Consider the following 19550-nt stretch of genomic DNA (forward strand, 5'->3'; position numbering starts at 1 on the left):
TCTTCTGCAGTCCCTGTTATTGACACTTGTATAAATGTCCTGACTTAAGTCACTTTATACTCTCTGTTTTTATTAGCGAAAGATATATTTTAACTCAAAGAGGGAAAATCTGAGTTTGGTTCTATTTTATGACAAATGTTCATATCCCATCTGTTTTATAATGTTAAAAGCTGGTTTAAGTCCCTCTTGTGGTCACTGTACTGCAGTCGCTTGTTTTGGGCTTCATAGGCCTGGTTGCTTGTTTGCTGCTGTGCATTAGACCAAATTAAACAACACAATGAATAAATATGAATAACATACAAAGCTACCTTCATACATCAATGTGATTAAAGACTGAGCTCAACCATGAAGTCAATTTAAAAAGTACCATTCTTTAATTCAGTACAAAAAAGTGCCACATAGAACTCAGACAAACAAGTGAGACTATTTACACAGGAACATAAAACAGGATTTTTTTTTAACCCACTCTATGGCATAGATAATATAGCATACAGACAATTTAAGCAGAATAGATTCAACCCTCAGGTACACAAGTTTGAGTGGATTAATTTTTTACAATTATAATAAAGGAAGAACAGATACATAATTTGTAATTTCTCCAATGTTCAGTGAAATGGCAAGGCTCCATTTCTATTCTGTATTCATTCATTGCAACAAGATATGAAAGACATCAAGATGAAATATATTGTATGTTCTACAGACATGTTAGAATCAGCGGCTTAAATATTTGGTATTCAGGCTTCAAAGTTCCTGTGGTTTAATGTGTTTCCAAGTGGCTTTTAATGACTCCAGCCGAGACTGAAGCTGGGATTTTCCAGTTATTGAGCAGCATGTTGCTCTGTTACTCAGCTGCTGCCTTGTTGCTTTGATTTGTGTCATACACGTCACTAGTTTTACTCTCAAATAAAGAATGTTGTAAAATTGTATAAATAAAATGTCCTGGATGCAAAAAAAAAAAAATCCAACACACTTAATCAGCATGTTTTTCCTCTTCTCTCTGCTGTTATTTTCTTCATGAGGCGTATTTTTGGGTCCACTCTTTTGCTAATCTGTTGTATCTGAAAAAGAAAAGAATCGTCACCTGATGTCGATGATGACATTAGCAGACAAAAAACAGAGCATCACCTGAGCATGTGTGTACACTCACTCATCTCTGTTACTCTTGTAGACTGTCGCTATGTCTGAAACTAAGGGATCATCAGGGTTTGGATCGCAAAGCAATGAACATATGGACAATAAAACTGGAATTAAGAGACATTAGTTAACATCAACAAAGGTATTTAACAGCATCATATAACATGGCAGATTAAACTGCTTAACAATAATTATAAAATGCATTATGAATATTTAAAAATGTCATGAGAGCAACAGAGATTGTGACTACCTTTAGATACCGTCAATGCTGGAGACCACTGTGATCGCAGAATGTCCAAACAGATACTTCCGTTGCTATTAATATTTGGATGGTAGATCTTTGTTGTAAATGTTACCTTAAATAAAACAAAGAGTTTATTAAGCAGAGAAGAGCTCCAGCACATTCAATGTTACATCAAATTACAGACAGATATGTGCTTGAATTTGAGGTTTTTAGCAATATAGTAGCTGTATGCCTTTTCAAATTCCAAGAGCCGGTTAGCATATAGCAAGTTTTGCACACCAGTATCCTACATGCTATTTTCATGGTCAAAATCACCAATGTACAATTCATATTCTTGAGCATAAATCCCTCAAATGATTTAATAAACAGGAAAAGTTGTGTCACAATGCAGTTTCACTGCCATTATTCAGTTCACAGATTGACAGGACAATGTGTAGAGTAACAGCTCTTTACCATGGGTGGCTTGAATGGGTAGTCTGTCGGGAAGTTGATCGTGAGAAAGAAAACTCCTCCTTGGTAAGGACTGTCAGTCTGGTGGAAAGGCATGCAAGACATTTATCTAAATAAAAAATGTGTGACAGAAAAATGTGCTGCACATGCACTGCTCTATGTATTTGTGCATGAATGGCAAAAACTTTAGTGTAAAGCAGCTTTGAGTGGTCATCAAGACAAGAAAGTGATATATTTATACAGACCACTCAACATGTCAGACCAAAATTGTCAACATAAAAATAAAATAATAGGGAGTGTATTAGTTTGCAGATTTATGCTGTTCAGTTTAGACTTTGCTCTAAAGGCTGTCATTCTTCTGTAAGTAGACAACAAGGACTTCATTTATCTACCATGTGGACTGATCGATATTTGGCTTGTCACAAGTTTCAACCTGAATGTTTCAGGTTTTATGAACTTCTGCAATGGCATTAGAACGAACTGAGTTAATTATCTATGATTTCCATTAAAGCAAGAATGTCACAACTGTGTTCAGATGGTGAATGATTAAAGATTAAGATTCAATGCAGTACACAAGGATCAATGAGTGCTTGTTTCTAAAAATTGAAACTGGTTTATTCTCAGCCAAGATGGAAAACAACGATATATAAGTTTTACAAAACAGTCAAAGTGAAGCACAGAAGTCTGCATGTGAGAGGACTGAGTGGCTTAAGTGATGACATGATACTCACAGGACCCATTATGGTCGCAGTCCAGTTAAACACTGGAAAATGGAAAAGAGACAAACACAGAAGAATGTAAACTGGACATGTCACAGACGCAATGACAATGTAACATGTTCATGCATCTCCACTTCCTCCCACTGTCCAGAAATCCCACAGGTACAACAGTAAAAGAACAGGACACTTTCAGAGACACTTTCAAATAGAATCAAGTTACACCTTTACTCCATATTGTTTATTCCAGACCACTGGCAAGCTATTAAAACAACATACAGTGTACAGCAATATGCTGGCAATATGCTACAGTAGGATTTGTGTATTTGAGAGTGTATACAACTCACAGTCATTCCCTGCTGGTCCTGCAGAACAATTTACAAGAGGGTCTCTCTGCAGGTCCTGAAGCTCCTGCTCAACACAGCAGAAGTTAGTTACTCAGGTCAAAGGTAAAGCTAATTTCTACAGTTGTATTTGCGTTGTTGTGTTTTTACCAAGTGATAGAAGAATCCTTTTACATGAATTTGTTCAATAGCCCATAATAAGCATATAACACAAAACAAATAAGCAGAGCAAAGGAACGTCAATGAAAAGTTTCTATTAAACTGTATTACTTCATATCAAAAATAATGTGGTGAAATTTAATAGGGAAATTAAGAGCAAGACCAATTTAGGAGAAAATGCACTATTGTTAAAATTACATTATTGACACATTTGAGACAGCACATTCAAAGCATTTATGTGCTATAAAACGTTTAAACAATATTATGATTGTATTTTTAGTTAGTATTATTCCCTTACTCTTCTTCTTTGGTGATTTATTTTCTTGTTTTCGTTGTTTTTACTTGAATGGACCTTGGTCTGGCCTTTAATCCACTTTGCCTAAACATGACTGATAATGTTAGCAGGGTCAAAGCGACCAAGACCAGACAGGTATTTTGTGTTTTAAAGATTTACTTAAACTCTTAGTGGTCCGTTCGTACCGTCAGACCTGTCGTGTTTACGGTAAATAAAGGAGTCCACCATTTTCACGTACATTGTACATTTACGGCAATACATATCGGGAATTTGCTCCGCGTTGAACTGACGCTAAACATAACATACGTTGCTAGCTTGTAGCAAGCTAGCGCGAAACTTTAAAGTTGTTGTGGTGAGTCTTGTGCGGGTGTCAGCGCATGATTTAAGGAAAACATGTTACAGAGATAATCACAAGTTGTTTACACACAGGGGCAACTGTGACGTGTCTGTTGTTGTTGACAATACACCTTTTATAAGATACTGGATTCTGGTGGGCGATTCGTTGCCATTAGCTGACATATGAAAACGCCCGCGGGTGAAACGTACCTTCTGTATTCTTTTCTGTGCCATGTTGACCAGTGTGGTTCACTCCTGCGGTCACTTCGGGTTATTTTGACGTTCACACTTATTGGTCCAGGAGTGGGTTTTATTATATCCTTCTTCCTGAATGTGTGGTGGTGTTTGTTTTGGTGAGACGCCTTTGTATCCGCCCTCTTCTGTTTACGACGGTTGGTCCTTTGAAATAGGGGATCATGGGAAACGTAGTGCGAAGAAGCTATGCTTCAAAGCGGACCTGCACCTACTGTTTAATCGCTGTAATCCTGTGATCTTTGTGTTGTATGGCTGAATGTAAGGATTGTCCATCAACGCCATCCATTTAGGAAAGTACTACTTTTTTTTTTCTTTTTTTTTCTGCAATTCCAAGAACACTTCTGGTGTACTGTATGATGTAAAGCTAGGTGCAAAAAATATATTTAAAAAATATGGGTATACGTGCTACTAATTTAAAACCAAATGTGGCAATTTGCACCCCATGATTTGTGAGATAACTTATACATAAAATAGGCTTAATTTCATAAAATCTAAATCAATAAGAAATTTACTATTGTGCTACATGTGTATTGAAAAAAGCAACACTTGTCTTTCATGATATAACATGTTTATAATACAACATTCCTGTCTACTTTCCATGTGAAAGTGCAGGTTTATTACAACTAAAGATAAAATGACTGGAGCACATTCTGGACCTTGTGATTGAATTAAGTCAATACATAGAATTTCTGTGGAACTAAGTTTATAAGGCAGATGCAGACAAAGCTTATGAACAAGCATCTCCTACTGTAAACATAGCTGGGATCTGTTTACTAACCTCCAATGTTTTGCTCTGCGTTTGTGTTTATCGGACTCGAAGGCCAATTATAGCGATAGTACACACTTTCCAACAGATAAGTGTAATTGTCAGTGCACTTGGGGACATGGAATCATCTGATTAAAGGATGCCTGATTCAAATACTTTGTATAACATGCATTCTTCTGTTTAGTTTGGATTAGATGTAGCTGAAAAGCTTCTATTTTAAGATTGTCATGGTGTAATTCATTTTTATGTGGGGAAATACCAGGAATAAGCAAACGTTGCAGTCTTATTTGACAACAAGACCTGAAACTATCAAGGACAATGTTTAATGGCGTTATAAGTGGGAGGTTTTCCCATTAAACGTAAAAAAAAATGTGCGTTTTGCGACAGTGTGGGAAAGGTGTGGGCAGCTCTGGGCGTTGTTCGTTACGTAGAGAAGCAGCCGCCCACACTGACCTGGATATGTTGGTAGTGTGGATGACTCCTCCACTACCATGGATTCCAGAACAAAATTGCTCTGTTTTTGTGACCATCCTCAACGCGCGGACCTTCGTGTTGAAGACGGGTTTTACGGCAAGTGTGCGGCTGCCCTTCGCCCCGTGATTTGTGGCGCTTTAACAGCATCGACGCAGTATCTATAAGAAACCTGGACCGAGTCGCGTCGTGGTTCATCGGGGACTTCGCTGTCTAAAGTTCGGCGCGTGTGTCGCCTCGGGTTGACCGGATCTGGATAATCACGCCTGGATTCGTCCTCACATCAACAGTATTTACTTCTCGAGTGAAGAAGTGGAGCTATGTCAGGCTGACTGTACTGGGCAAGGCTTGGGCCGGAAGTTGGATTGTGTTGCTTTCACAATAAAGGCACACATTGTATTAGTTTTTTATTGTGGAGCGAATATATTGCGTGTGGACTACGGCAACTAAGCAAGCGGACAAAACGGCAAAGTTGTTTGAAGTTAGTATCATAATGTTGCCACTTACAATTTGCAGTCGAACTCGGAGTTAGCGCCAATGTGTTATATTTTGAAAAACTAAAACGGAAGTAGTTTGTGTCCGTGCCGTTTTTGCTTGACCGTGGGTAGTTAGGGGGATGTGGCCAGGATGTATTTATGCTGCTGTTCAAGATATGAATATCAGTGAATCTGTACTGCTTCGGGAGCCCTGCTTCACTACCGGCCACAGCGGGAGCCACGACGGTGCCGCTGCCGTCTGTCACCGCGGTTGTCGCCGTCGTCACACGAAAACGACGAACACGACCGAGGCTTCTGTGCTGGTTTCGCCTGGACTGGACCATCTCCATGAGGGCTTCTCAACCTAACGCCCTAACAGTTAGTTGGTTTAACAGCATGTTAATCAATACTGTCACGAGTATTCATTTCATTGCTCAGTTTTCCACAGGGCTTTGACCATTTTCCCATTTTATTTTATTTTGTCAATTAAATGTCAACAACTCAGCATCGAGGAATGATGGAGCCATCTCTAGCTCTCGGTAGACTGGAGCTGACCCCGAGCTCAGCCGCTGTTGGGGTCAACTTGACCCCGCGGATCTCCGGCAGCCCCCCCGCCAAAGAGAAGAGCAGTCAGCGGCCGACCACGGGGCAACAAGGCCAGGCTCATCTGAACGGCTGCGTCCCGCTGTCACATCAGGTGGCCGGCCACAAGTATGGAGTGGATAAAGTGGGTAAGTGAACTGGTCAGCAGAACTTTTCTTTCTCTCTTCTTCTTCTCCTCATTGTACCTGTCAGTGTCACTGACAAACTTCCTCCATCCACGGAACCTGTTATGAAAACCTGCTCAGTGAATGTGTTCTTGCTCATCATCATCACGCCTACGCTTTGACTGCATTAGAAACAGTTTCACTGGAAAGTGCGAGTTTGAAGTTAATCCAGACAGTTTCTCAACTAATACATTCAGACAAATGTGTGAACCATGGTGAGATTAGAGCTGTGTTTGCTGTTTCTGATGCATCCTGGACCAGAATGTGGATGCCAATGGACCTAGTGCTTTATTTTTTGAATCATTGTCATCATCAACACTGATTACTTTCATTACCTAAACTTTTACGTTTAGGTTTACACATTTTTATGCTTAGAGACTTCCTATTTGCTCCTGCATCCATACATTTGTTGAACATTTAGTTGTTTATTATCTGTGTTTCTGTTTTTAGTTTAGATTACACTGTCATATCACATGGAGGAAAACGAAAAAACTATCCTATATCAGCTGCTCTTATTTCTAAAGATAAGCCCATATCGGTTGACCCTCAAATTTTTAATTTCAATTTCATCAACACTGATTTATTTTCATACACATCAGATTCATCTCCTAATCCCGTCATACATCATACAGTCGTATGTATGTGGGTTAGATTCCATTGCACAGCATGCGAGGATTTGTGAACTCCGCTGTTTATTATTAGGCGAGATGTTGAGCCGAACCGATTGTGCGTGATAGTCAAGTCGCTGGTGTTTCAGTACAGTCCTGAGATGGATGAGTCACTGCTCCCCAGTCAATTATCTCAAAGAACTGCAACGTCCTGAAGAATGAAAAATGCCTCTCTGCTGTTGGACACTGAGGACACACCTGTCCGTCCACATAACATCTGGGGTGAAAAAGTTAACGTTTCACCTGAGGATGGTGCTCACACTTTTTGGTGGAATTAGAAGGAATCTGGTTCACACGTTGAAGGAGTCGGAACAGGTCTGCACATGACGTGACACACATGCACATTTGTGCATTTGATTCCATATGGTTCAATCCATGTGTTAAAATGTGAGCGTGCTGTGTGTGTGCGCATCCTGCAGAAATAAGCTGGCAATTATATCATCTAGCTTGCGGTTGTGTATTTAAGGCCTGTTTAAATGTTTGGCCGATGTAAACACGAGGTTTCCGTTGTTCTGGAAAAGCAGTGTCATTTCAGTAACCATAACAAATCTGTAAACAAGTTGATCATGGATTGAGTGATGTTTGTAATGGTACACGTAAAAGTCTTTGAATCTTCTGAGGGTCGCCGGATCTCAGCTGACATAGGGCGATAGGCGGGGGAACCACACTGGACGTCACGCCAGTCAGTCACACGGACACATATAGAGACAAACAACCGTCCGCCCTCGTGTACACGCGTCAATTCAGAGTGTCCAATTTGCCTAATCCCCATATCTGCATGCAAACGTCGCATTACGAGTTCCTCAGTAAAACGGGAGCCGTGACCTCACAGTGTGATCGTTAAGTGTCTCCTCTCAGTCAAATGAAAGTACAGTGAATCATTCATTCGAGCAATGGCGGAGTGGGTTTTGACAGTTACCTCAGTGAGATAACTTTGGGCTCTGTAGCGAATAATCATTAACACATGGGCTCTGTAATTCGAAACTGAAGAGAAACACATATTGACACAGTGCTGAGACTCATTCAGCCATCTCCATGACAGTTGTAGAACAAGTACTGGAATCCAGTTGAGCTTGAATTGCAGCTGCCTGAAAACGATACTGCTCCCACTGCTTCCCTTGGGCACAAGTCCGCCAATGTAGTTTTTTTTTATTTATTGACACACTTTTTGGATACTTCCTGTGATTGTGAATGTGATTGGATGCACTTTAATGACAGCCACAGACCCTGTCGTTCACCCAAACGTAATTTTATGAGAGAAAACGAATCTGCACGTTTGAATTGTGTTTTTCCACAAGAGCTCTGTTAGTGTGTGCTGAGATAATGTGTAATAATGTAGTTCGAGAGTCTGACGCAAGACGCACAGGTCAAAGGTGGAAGTCTAGTTGAGTCGTAAACGTGAAAGCAGCTGACAAGCGATCAAACGCTTCCACATTAGCGCACGCCCAAGACCGACCGCGTGCTTGCTTTTGTAATGAACCAGTAAAAATGGATCGACCATAAATCTGTCCGTTTTAATAATTCAGCATTAGCAAAAGTAAACGTCCAAATAAACCGTCAGTGAAACTGTCTCCTGCGGCTGTTTTTACGATAATCACGTAATGAGCACAGTCATAAAAGATAACAAATATGGGGAGTTATCTTCCTCTTTTTTTTATTATTATTAATCATGGCATTTTCATGAGGTTTCATCAGCACACACTGCCATGTCATCAGTCAGGTCAGCTGACCGAGTGTGTGTGAGTGTGGGTAGTAAGTCATTTAATCTCTTACTCAAATGACAGGTTTGTAACCTGCAGCTTCAGTAGCGATCTAATATTTTCACTATCTGGCCGACTCATCAGCAGACATAGATTGCACAAATCTACTGCTGTTTTAACTCAAATTACAAGACACTATAGTGATACTGTTGTGTAAACAACAAGTAAACCTAGTTCCCTGGGGTCCTAATGAACATGTCTGCGACATGCTTTGCCATCATATATAAAATGTATCCACTGGACACGTAAATCCTCAGAGGCTGGAAGTTTGTGTAGAACTCTGTGCTGCACTGTGCAGCCAAGAATAGAACACTTTGTCTTTAGGTTTGGTTTTCTGACATAACTGGCAGCTGAGACTCTACTGACTGGAATGATTGGTAGACGGCGGTAGGTGGCGCCACATGCCAAAACATGATTTGCAGTTTTTTTTTATGCAAATATTTTGGCTGTACTGTTGTTGTTGGTGAGTTCAGTTTGTTTTATGAACATTATTCCTGAGACTCTGTGACATATAAGGAGGATTTTATGGCCAGTTGATTTAGATTTATTACATAATGCACCTTTAAATTTGACTTGCAGAAACCTGCAGATATCCCGTTTCCTTTTCCACACACCGTACAGTTACAGTTGACTTCAAAAACACACAACCCATGTAGACACGGATGCATCAGTGGAGCTGCTCCTCGACTAATGCGCTGTTTTCACTGCACCTCTGGTGCGGACAATTACTTTGCGATTGAAGTGGCGTGTTGGACCGACGAGATGATGGACAGTGCGGTGCTTATGCAGCCGCTTTAATGTGGCTCTCGGCGTAGATGCAGAGCTGGTTTCGGACGTACGCGGTCTCTTGCAGAGGCGGAGGTTAGAGACTGAGCGGATGACGCTGCCCCCTCCTGTTTCATCTCCGGATTTGAGGATGATGACTTTACAGACACAGGACAGATGTTCACCCTGACGTCACTATCTCTCCCCCCCCTCCTTTTATCGTGGCGCTTGTCAAACCCCGTTTATATGTTTTTGGCTTTGTATTTTTTCGGTGTGTGTGTGTTTCTGCTCATACGCCTTTGTGTTCTTCGAGGTAAAGTAGAACGATGTTGCCAAAGAGCAGACTTGATCCCTTCCACCGCAGCATCTTTGAGTCCATCTGTAATCAGCTGTGGTTGGCGTGTGAGGATGTAACCGGAGACTCATCATCATGTCTTTGTACGCCGCAAATGGGCTTGTAGAGGAAGCTGATGTTCATGTTTGATCTTAAATAGACGCTCCTACTCAAAATGAAATGTCACGCTGATGTAAGAATGCACTGACTTCGCTGCTTGTTCCAGTAGTAATTTTCAGGGATGCACCGATATCACCTTTTTGAGTACTTAAAATTTGTTACTGATGCCCAACGACACGTATATAGGATCTAAAATGAACAGTAATTCATATAATATGAATTAATATACACTATTCTGCTAGCACGTACAATTGCAAGTAAAATAAAAGATTCTGTATTATATATAGAATGAACGTTTGTTTAACTAGAAATTATTATCATAATTGATATATATGTCGATTGTTTTCGATCGATTTCAATCGATTCATAAATTTCAAAAATCTTTTGGAACTTCTGGGAGAAAAAGGCAGCTAGCCTAAACTTTTATTTATGCAAGTTCATTTTTTGTACAGTAATTAAGTTTTTATTTGTTTTGAATGAATAAATGTTGAATAAAAGTTTGCCTTTGTGTGATCACATTATCACATTATCTTAAACAAACTGTATTGTTTTGATGCCATAATTTGCTTTAACACACTATACATTGTATCAATTTTTGAATCAAGAATCGTATGAATCGAATCGGTTGAATCGAGAATTTTGAATTGAATCGTGACCCTGAGAATCCGAATCGAATCGTGAGCCACCCAAAGATTCACATCCCTGATCTAAAATATCTTCTATAACAATAAATAATAAATCAAAGAAAGCAGAACATATTCACATTTAAGAAGGTGGAAAATCTGAAAACTTGTTTTAATTCTTTAAAAAAAACACTTACTTATCAAAGTAGATGATTAATTTAGTAATCGATTAATAATACATTACCCGAGTAATAGTTACAGCCCTAATTTTGTTTGAGTCGACCTAAAACGTAAAAATAAAAATCACTTTCCACTCCCAGAGCTAATAAGACAAAGGTGTTCAACCAGGCTGAAACACAGTGGTGTAACTTTCCGGGGTAATCAAACCCCGTCTTATTGTGTTATAAACCGCTGTGCGTTAGTTTGGTGTCTGAATCCTCCCGAGTCATGGATCGGTTACTTAACACGGCCTGTTTGAATGAACACGACTCCACCGACTCGGGCTCTTTACATTTGAACGGCGGCTAACTCTGAACGGGTCACGACAGCAGCTTCAGATAGAGGAGGTTTGGGTCAGTTTGGGTCAGTCGTCAATACTCATCGTTCCTGTATTGATGTCAGATTAAGTTGTCGGAGTGAAATTTGACTTGTTTGATTCATGGAATTTTTATTAACCTGGAAAAAAGAATTCCAGATCATCTGTGTGGTTTCCACCGCACCTCAAATTTCCCGGAAAAATGACACTTGATCGTTTCGTGTCGCCGACTCAAAAGAGCCTGGACCTCGTCGTCTGTCCACTTCTCATACATCCTTTTCTTTTGCTCCACGACCGATGAGAGCTAAATTAATAAGTTCTTCTTTCTTCGTCTTCTTTTAAAGAGTCGTGAGAAGTTGCTTCTTTGGGGTCGAGGGAAAGTTTTTCCAAATGTTCCTGCAATGAAAGAAAGCTAATGTTCTCATTCTCCTCTCTTTTTCATTATTTTCCCTGTGGGCAAATCACCACACACTGACAGATTTCCTTGTGCCGTTTCCTCTCCCTCTGTTTTTTATCCATCTTTACTTGATTGACTGCCGCTGTGTGAGCTCGTTGTATGATTGATTCAGCGTTGAACATTAACCTCAGTGTAACACTCGGTGAACTGACTGTAATAATTGACTCTGCTATACGATGAAACAAGGAGCGTGAAAACACTTTTTCCGCTCTAAACTGGGAGTTTTCCTGTCTGCTGTGACTACTTGTTTCCATTGGTAAACTCTACTTTGTGTTGATTCTGTGCCGTCTCTCTGTTCGATGCAGGCATTCTGCAGCATCCGGATGGAACGGTCCTGAAGCAGCTTCAGCCTCCGCCGAGAGGTCCACGAGAGATGCAGTTTTACAGCATGGTAACGCACATTTTACACGCCTGCTTTCAGTCAACTCCAGACTTTTCCTGCCAGCGCATGAGTCAAAAGCTCTGGAAAATGTTCCAAGTGAGCTCATGCAGCTGGAAAATCTCTGGAAAATTCACAGCGAGCGAGTGAATGTGCGAGTGTCCACGTTCACCACAGCTCACCTGAATGTTCTCCCCCGTCGTTGATGTCTGGAAATAGCTTCAGTGACGCTGAGCAGGGGTTGGAACTCATTTATTTTTTTTAGTTGTGTATCGTAGTTAATCGCTGAAGATCAGATGTTCCGTTTCGATATTTACACACAGGAAAAGTGTGTTGGCTTTCCGAGCCTCAGTGTTTGCTTTAGAGCTTAGCAGTGCTGTGAGCCCTTTTCAGCAACTCCCATACAAACAAAAGGAGCTGTATAACATCACGTCTGCCTGTTTATGTGGTTACATTTGGTTAAACATGTTTTTTTTTCCACTTGTTGGTAGAAAAAACATCCGCGAGTATAAATACAACAGGATATACAGGATTTTATTTTATCTATTGGGTTGTTTATACTACAAAATTAAATAATACAACACAAAACCAAGCAGCCACAGCTACTTTGATATTTGATACATGAATAAAAAATAAATGAATAAATAAATTAATCCTACAGTTGGCGGTTCTGGCTGTTTCAGTCTGTGAGGGACGATGAACCCTGGTTTTAAGCAAATGTCTGCTTTAGATTAAATGATCATGAAAACTACATTAGCCGTGGTGTCACTTTGAAGCCTTGTGTTTTTGCCCTTTAGCCAGCGGCCATGTTGTTTTTGAAACTAGACCAGACAATATTTTTGACCTCTGCCAGGAGGTATATGTTTTCGCCAGAGTTTGTTTGTCTGTCTGTTAGCAACATAACTCGAAAAGTCAGATTCAGCTGTCAGATTTGGATGCAATGGGACCAGGAACAAGTGATTTAAATTTTGGGTGTGATCCGTAGACGCTATCACTATTTTTATCGCTATTTTGTGGGAGGGCTGAGCTGCCTTGGCGGGGGTCTGCGCTCTCCGAGTGCTTTTCTAGTTGAATATGATTTCATAAAATCCCATTGAAGCCTTAAACTCTTGTCCCAATTGACTTATGTTCCCAAATAGTGATGGTTATTCAAGAGAATACAGGCTTTTGGCCACGTCTTCATTTCAAATATACAGTATTTTTCTACCTGTGTCGCAGGTGTATGCAGAGGACTGCTGTGATCCTTGTCTCCTGGAGCTGCAGAATCACCTTCCAAAGTACTACGGGGCCTGGTCGTCTCCTGACAGCCCCAGGGGTAAGAGTCATGACACCAAACAATATAAACAAAACCGTCTTGGCATGCAACTGTGACCAGGATTCATTTCACACTGAACCACACTAGCTTAAACCTTAGAAATGTCCTTATTTTTTAAGGAAAATTACTTTTTTTGAATGAATATAACATTAAATGAATCACTCTATACATTGTTAATGTGGTAAACGACTATTCTAGCTGCAAACGTCTGGTTTTTAATGGAATATGTACATAGGTGTATAGAGGCCCATTTCCAGTGTTCTAATGGTACATTGTGTTTGCTAATCGCGTTAGAAGGCTATTGGATGATTAGAAAACCCTTGTGCAATGATGTTAGCACAGCTAACAGTTTTGCTTGTTCTTTGTCGAAAGAAAAAAAATATTTTTCTAATCTTGTCAATTTTGCAACTCTTGAGATTTAAAAGTGTGTTTTAAAGGAAAAATTGGAAAAAATTGGAAAAAGGTGACCCCAAATTTTTGAACGGGAGTGTATGTCAACACCTAATAGAAATACCATATGCTAATGCTACGTGAAATATCAGACATATTGATCCTGTAATAGTCAAAAACAACAACAGTGTAAGAACAGCCATAGACTTAACAAGAAAGACTAATTTCCACCTTTGTCGCATCATTTTTTTATCTTCTTGCGTTTCAGACCTATATCTGAAGCTGGAGGACGTGACGCGTCGCTTCGTCAAGCCGTGCATCATGGACGTGAAGCTGGGCCAGCGGAGCTACGATCCGTTCGCCTCGCAGGAGAAACGCGAACAGCAGATCAAAAAGTACCCGCTGATGGAGGAGATCGGCTTCCTGGTTCTTGGCATGAGGGTAAGTTTGATGTCTTCTCTTGGAACGGTAACCTATGTTGGTAAACTTCAACATAACTTAACCACAATTTAAATCTTAGCCAGTTATTAAAGAAGTTCTGCGTAATTAGGACCAGGTTTTTCCTCCTGTTAAGGTAAGTGATTGTGCCAGATAATGTCCTAAAGAGGAATAAAATACAAGTATACACACACGCACATCATGTCAGTGCCTCATTATTTCGTCCACATGACAGAGATAGATGACAGGAAAGTGCGCAAGAGCGTTTTATCTTTTGGAAAGGAAGAGGGTCAAATTGCGAGAAACCTTTTATCGCCGTGATCAGTTTCCATTACAACCTACAGTCATCATCCTCCGTGAGTGTCCCTGCTTTGGGGTTTCCTGTCCGCAACAAGAATTTAAACTACACAACTAAATATGAAATCAAATTAGGCCCATCGGCCCTCTGTCAGCTGAGATTGGCACAGCTCCCGCCCCGCGACTCTCATGTGGAGGATAAAGCGGTAGAAGACGGATGGATGGATTAATAATGAAAGTGTATAGGACAATCCAGGTCCTGGAAGTCCATACGACCAAGGATTCGGGGGCAGAGAGAGAGCAGCAGCTCCTTCATGGTAGAAGTAGATGAGCATACATATGTGGGTGTGATTCAGGTGGTAGAGGAGATCATGATTAAGCCGTGTGTTTTGAGGAAGTTGAGTCATGTGTTTGACCTGCCAGTCCTTGTGTACACAAGGAAACACAAGCCTGCTGACTGATGGTTTGTCATCGGAGCCTTATAGTGTTTGTCTACGAGCACGATCCTCAATGTAAATGACAAGTCAGCGATTGGACGCCAGCTTTATCGCTTTATGACGTCCCCGCCCTTTGGAAACTGTTACTGTGGACTACCTTATAAACACAGTTAGCTCATATGATCGCTACTCGCCAGATAACAATGTAAGAAAGTCGGATTTGACAAAAAGTAGCTTCCACAGGAATGCAGTGGACAAAAAAATACATCAAGTAACCGCAGCGTTAACCTCTTTTCCTTGTTTAGTACATCGTGTGATAGACTGGTATAAATAGAGCTGGAGACATACATTTTTACATATGCAGAAAACAGAATGTGTTATTGTTCTTTTTCACTTTAATTACAAAACCTACAAAGAGAGATCTTTTATATCCAGCATTTACTCCGTAAAGGCCTCTCGCAGCATTCTAAGGATCTCAAAACTTTATATAAGGGACAGTATTTGAGAAGTACTGCACTTCAGAATTGTATACGTTACACTAACATACTGTACATTGTTTGGTGTCAGAAGTAGATTGAATTGTGTCGCCGATGCTTGAAAACCAGAACGAATGATTACGTAAAGTCAGAGTAGTTTGTGCCTCAGATCAGGCAGATTTAGGGGAAAAATAATAAAAAAAATGAGGCTGGCACTGAGCTGGGAAAGTTTACACACTAATCTCTCCGACTTGTGTGTTTAGACTGAGAGGAGACTAATTAGTGGTAATGATTTTCCTGCGCCGAGTGATAACGTGGGGGGAAGAGATAGTTAAAGAAAGACTGAGGGGGAAAAAGATGAAAGGATGTGATAAAGTGAAGTGCGGCTGAGGAGACGAATCTTGCAGGTTCTAAATATAAAACCGTGAAGCCCGTGTTTCTGCACGGTGGCTTCAAGAGCCGTGTTCTTCGAGTGTGGTTTAATTCAGGTTAGCATGCAGTTATTTTGGCTCAAAAGATCCTAATAACTCTTTGAATCCAAGATTAGTTGGTGTGTATATATAACGTATTATGCAACGTATGCAGTCTTGGAAACTCTCCCAGCATGCACCAGGGCAATAGGTGAATGAGAATTTGCGGTCTTTTGATGTTATTATAAAAATAGATTACACACAGTGTGCAATAACCCGTATTATCTTAAAATAGTATTCTAATTCTTTGGTTAGAGATCTGATGATGGATTCATGAATGTGTTGTGATGGAGGCAGGTGTGAGTGTAGCTGGAGTTGACCAATAGGGGGCGACATTGTCAAATTCATCCCCCTGGTTCCAATTAAACGGAAAGTGTTAAAGGGAAAATAAAATTTATAAAACACACATTATTTAACAGTGTATAACGGTGTTTTTTTCTCGCATTTCAGGTATATAAAGTGTGCAGTGACACTTTTGACTCATATGACCAGCACTATGGGAGAGCACTGGTGAAAGAAACTATTAAAGATGGTATGTTCTATTTATGTATGTGTTTAATGTATGTCAGACGTCTAATGTTACAACCTAATTTGCAATATTGGTCCCTGGCCAGGATTTAGCATGAATAAAACTATGAATACAAGTAAAAACAATACAATAAAACAATAACATGAATACAGAGGTCTGGCCATGTGTGTTCCTGTTGTTGTTGACAGGATGTGTACGTCTCATTACTGTAACTCCTAGACCGTTTTGTGATATCCAGACAATTAAAAAACAGCTGTGCTAACATTATTGCACAAGGGTTTTCAAGGGTTTTCTAATCATTCAATAACCTTCTAACGCGATTAGCAAACACAATGTACCATTAGAACACTGGAAATGGGCCTCTATACACCTATGTACATATTCCATTAAAAACCAGACGTTTGCAGCTAGAATAGTCGTGTATTTAGAGTGTGTTTCTGATTCATCTAATGTTATATTCATTGGAAAAAAATAGCTTTTCCTTCAAAATAAGGACATTTCTAAGTGACCACAAACTTTTGAACGGTAGTGTACAATAAAGACAACTTTCCTCTTCTCCTCTAGGTCTGGCTAAGTTCTTCCACAATGGTGTTTGTCTGAGAAAGGACGCGGTGTCAGCGAGCATCCATCGGGTCCAGCAAATCCTGCACTGGTTCGGGTCTCAGCAGCAGCTGGCCTTCTACGCCAGCTCCCTTCTCTTCGTCTACGAGGGTCTCCCCGCTTCCTCCTTCTCCTCCTCTTCCTCCTCCACCCTCTCCTCCCTTCTCAGCACGCCGTCCCTCAGCCCGACCGGGGTGAAACCCGCCGCGCTGACGTCATCGGTGGTCGACAAAGAGGCGGGGGAAGCGAGACAGGAAGGGGCGGGCTTGAAAGAGGAGGTGGCCGAGTACAACAACAACAACATTCAGGTGGTGGTGCCCTGGGATTACAGCCTGGCCACCATTTACACCAACCACAGGAAAGGGGGCCACAACCACTGTACCAAGACTCCTCTGCAAGGCAACAGCGGAGCCAGTGAAACTGTGGAGGAGACGACGACGACAACGACGACCGTACTGTGTCAGGAAGACAATTCTGCGTGGAAACGAACAGGCGAGTCGGAGCAGCAGCCGCCCAACGGCAACGGAAACAAATCGCAACTGGAAGGGAAGGTTGTGGACGGAGAGAGGGAAGACCACACCAGTGGGAGGGAGGAGGAGGAGGAGGAGCTAAAAGGACAGGGGAACGATGCCACACAGGGGAACGGAGGAGACACAGAGGTGGAGGTGAGGATGATTGACTTTGCCCACGTTTTTCCGAGCCAGAGCCACGATCGCGGCTACATCTACGGCCTCAAACACCTGCTGACAGTGCTGGAGCAGATCCTCTGTGACGCTGCCTGAGAAGCTCTCATCCTCCATCCTTCCTTCCCCCCCCCACACTGTTCTCCTTTCTCCTCCTCTTCTCAAAAACACTGAGGAGAGAGGGGACGACGAATCACAGACGTGAAAAAAAAACGCATCATCATTCTCATTTATCATCTCACCCGATTGTCGTGGTCAGTCCATCGGTCATGTGTCTGTGTGTGTGTGTGCGTGTGCGTGCGTGAGTGAGATCGGCAGCACTACTACGTCGCGATAATCAGTCCGCGAAGGCGTCACAAGCCCCCGTACTTAAACACAACATCGTCAGCTGCATGATTTAGTGACTCGAGCTCCACAGAACCTGACTTCAACCTTAGATGTTCCTCCCTGAGAGAATTTAAAATCTGTGTCACAGTACATCTGATAATCCAGATTTAATTACAGCTATTGTTGGGTTTATGGGAGTTTTAAATAACTAAATGCTTACATTCAAGTCAATTTTCAAACATGTCTCACTCTAATTTATCTTAAGTGTGTCCTTATTCAGTATAAAATGACATATTGTGAGAGAGGATTAACTGATTTAGCTGTAATAACATCGCCTTTAGCCACAAAACATTGCAACACTATGTATTTGTTGCTGAGCAGCGCCCTCTGCAGCCTCAAGAGGTAATTGCAGGATGCTGGCACATACAACTCTAAAAGGGCCCTGGTGTAGGGAAGAGGATTAGGGCCACATAGAAAAAAAATATTCGAATTCTGACTTAAAACTCAGAATTCTGACTTTATTCTCAGAGTTCAAAAGTCAGAAGTCAATTTTTTTTTTCTTTCCTGTGTGTCCCTAGTCGTCTTCCGTACTGATCATACCCGAGCATGAAAGGGACTTAAAAACAACAGTGATCATCATCTCAGTACAACACTAGCAGTTATTCTGTACTAAAATCCTGTTCTCTCACTCACTTCCCGGTGTCCACGCTGCCTTTTTGGGATTATTGGGATTAGGTTCACGTTCCGCATGTCGTCTGTGGAGGACGTTTTAAACGAGGTTTAAGTCAGGTTCTGTGTTTTAAAAAAAAAAGAAAAATACCACTGTCTACAGGTATCTAACTCAGGTAAATTTACTGTAAAGGAAACAAGAAAAAACACAACTTTAATTTTACTACTATTGTCCTTCATCATGATCCTCATGCTGTGTGGTCGTTGAGCTCTAAATGATTGTTTTATATATATATATATATATATATACACAGTATATGTAAATCTTATGTTATCTCATGATTGACCTTAATCTCATCCTCTTGACCCCCGTGATGACCCTTACACACATCGCCGTTTACGATGGCTGTTTTTAAAACGTCGTCGTACACGTTCGGCTGCCAAATTACACCTCCCGTGTTGGACATTGTTTTGTAATTTCAAAGTTTAAACGTAAACACAGTTGACGCGTAGCTAGGCGACGACCCGAGGGTTTTCCCGCCAAAATTCTGGATAGACGACGACGATTCTGACACTTTTGTGTGATGCATGTTGACGACTTCTCTCCAAGGATTTTTTTTTTTTTAAAGATTGTAGTTTAAGTGACGTTGGAGACGTGCTGCTTTAATGAGATTCTACTGATTGAGCCGCTGCTAAAAAAAAAAAAAAAGCGAAAGACAGCAACTGAATGGTTTTATGTTATGATTTTTTTTTGGGTTGGTGATGGAGGTGGTGGTTATGACGCATCTGGAAGCCAAAAATGTTTTTTATTGTCTTCTTTCTTTTCTTTTTAAGTCTTGTGGAGAGATCACACAGCAGTTTAAGT

At 40.9% G+C, this 19550-nt stretch overlaps 2 protein-coding genes across 4 annotated transcripts; one reads left to right on the forward strand and one right to left on the reverse strand.

The window, feature by feature from the left end:
* Positions 1-351: 351 nt before the first annotated feature.
* On the reverse strand, positions 352-4014 carry ube2d1b (ubiquitin-conjugating enzyme E2D 1b). Of its 3 annotated transcripts, none has more exons than XM_083904075.1 (7): positions 3889-4014; positions 2892-2955; positions 2560-2591; positions 1832-1909; positions 1385-1490; positions 1148-1187; positions 352-1058 (listed from the first exon to the last, which is right to left on the reverse strand). In XM_083904075.1, the coding sequence occupies exons 1-7, from the start codon at positions 3910-3912 to the stop codon at positions 1013-1015; spliced, it is 390 nt and encodes a 129-aa protein (XP_083760201.1). In that variant the 5' UTR covers positions 3913-4014; the 3' UTR covers positions 352-1012. The 3 variants fall into 3 exon arrangements, with proteins under 3 accessions (XP_083760201.1, XP_083760199.1, XP_083760200.1); XM_083904073.1 differs by having other exon boundaries at positions 1148-1241; XM_083904074.1 differs by having other exon boundaries at positions 1126-1241.
* Positions 4015-6136: 2122 nt separating this feature from the next.
* On the forward strand, positions 6137-17788 carry ipmkb (inositol polyphosphate multikinase b; the record flags this gene model as incomplete). The annotated part of the gene is made up of 6 exons (XM_083904097.1): positions 6137-6377; positions 11981-12066; positions 13273-13369; positions 14028-14200; positions 16328-16409; positions 16971-17788. 6 exons carry the CDS (start codon positions 6137-6139, stop codon positions 17786-17788), a joined length of 1497 nt encoding a protein of 498 aa, XP_083760223.1.
* Between the last annotated feature and the right edge of the window lie 1762 nt (positions 17789-19550).

Source organism: Microchirus variegatus (assembly GCF_963457635.1).
Source record: "Microchirus variegatus genome assembly, chromosome: 17".
Lineage (NCBI taxonomy): Eukaryota > Metazoa > Chordata > Actinopteri > Pleuronectiformes > Soleidae > Microchirus > Microchirus variegatus.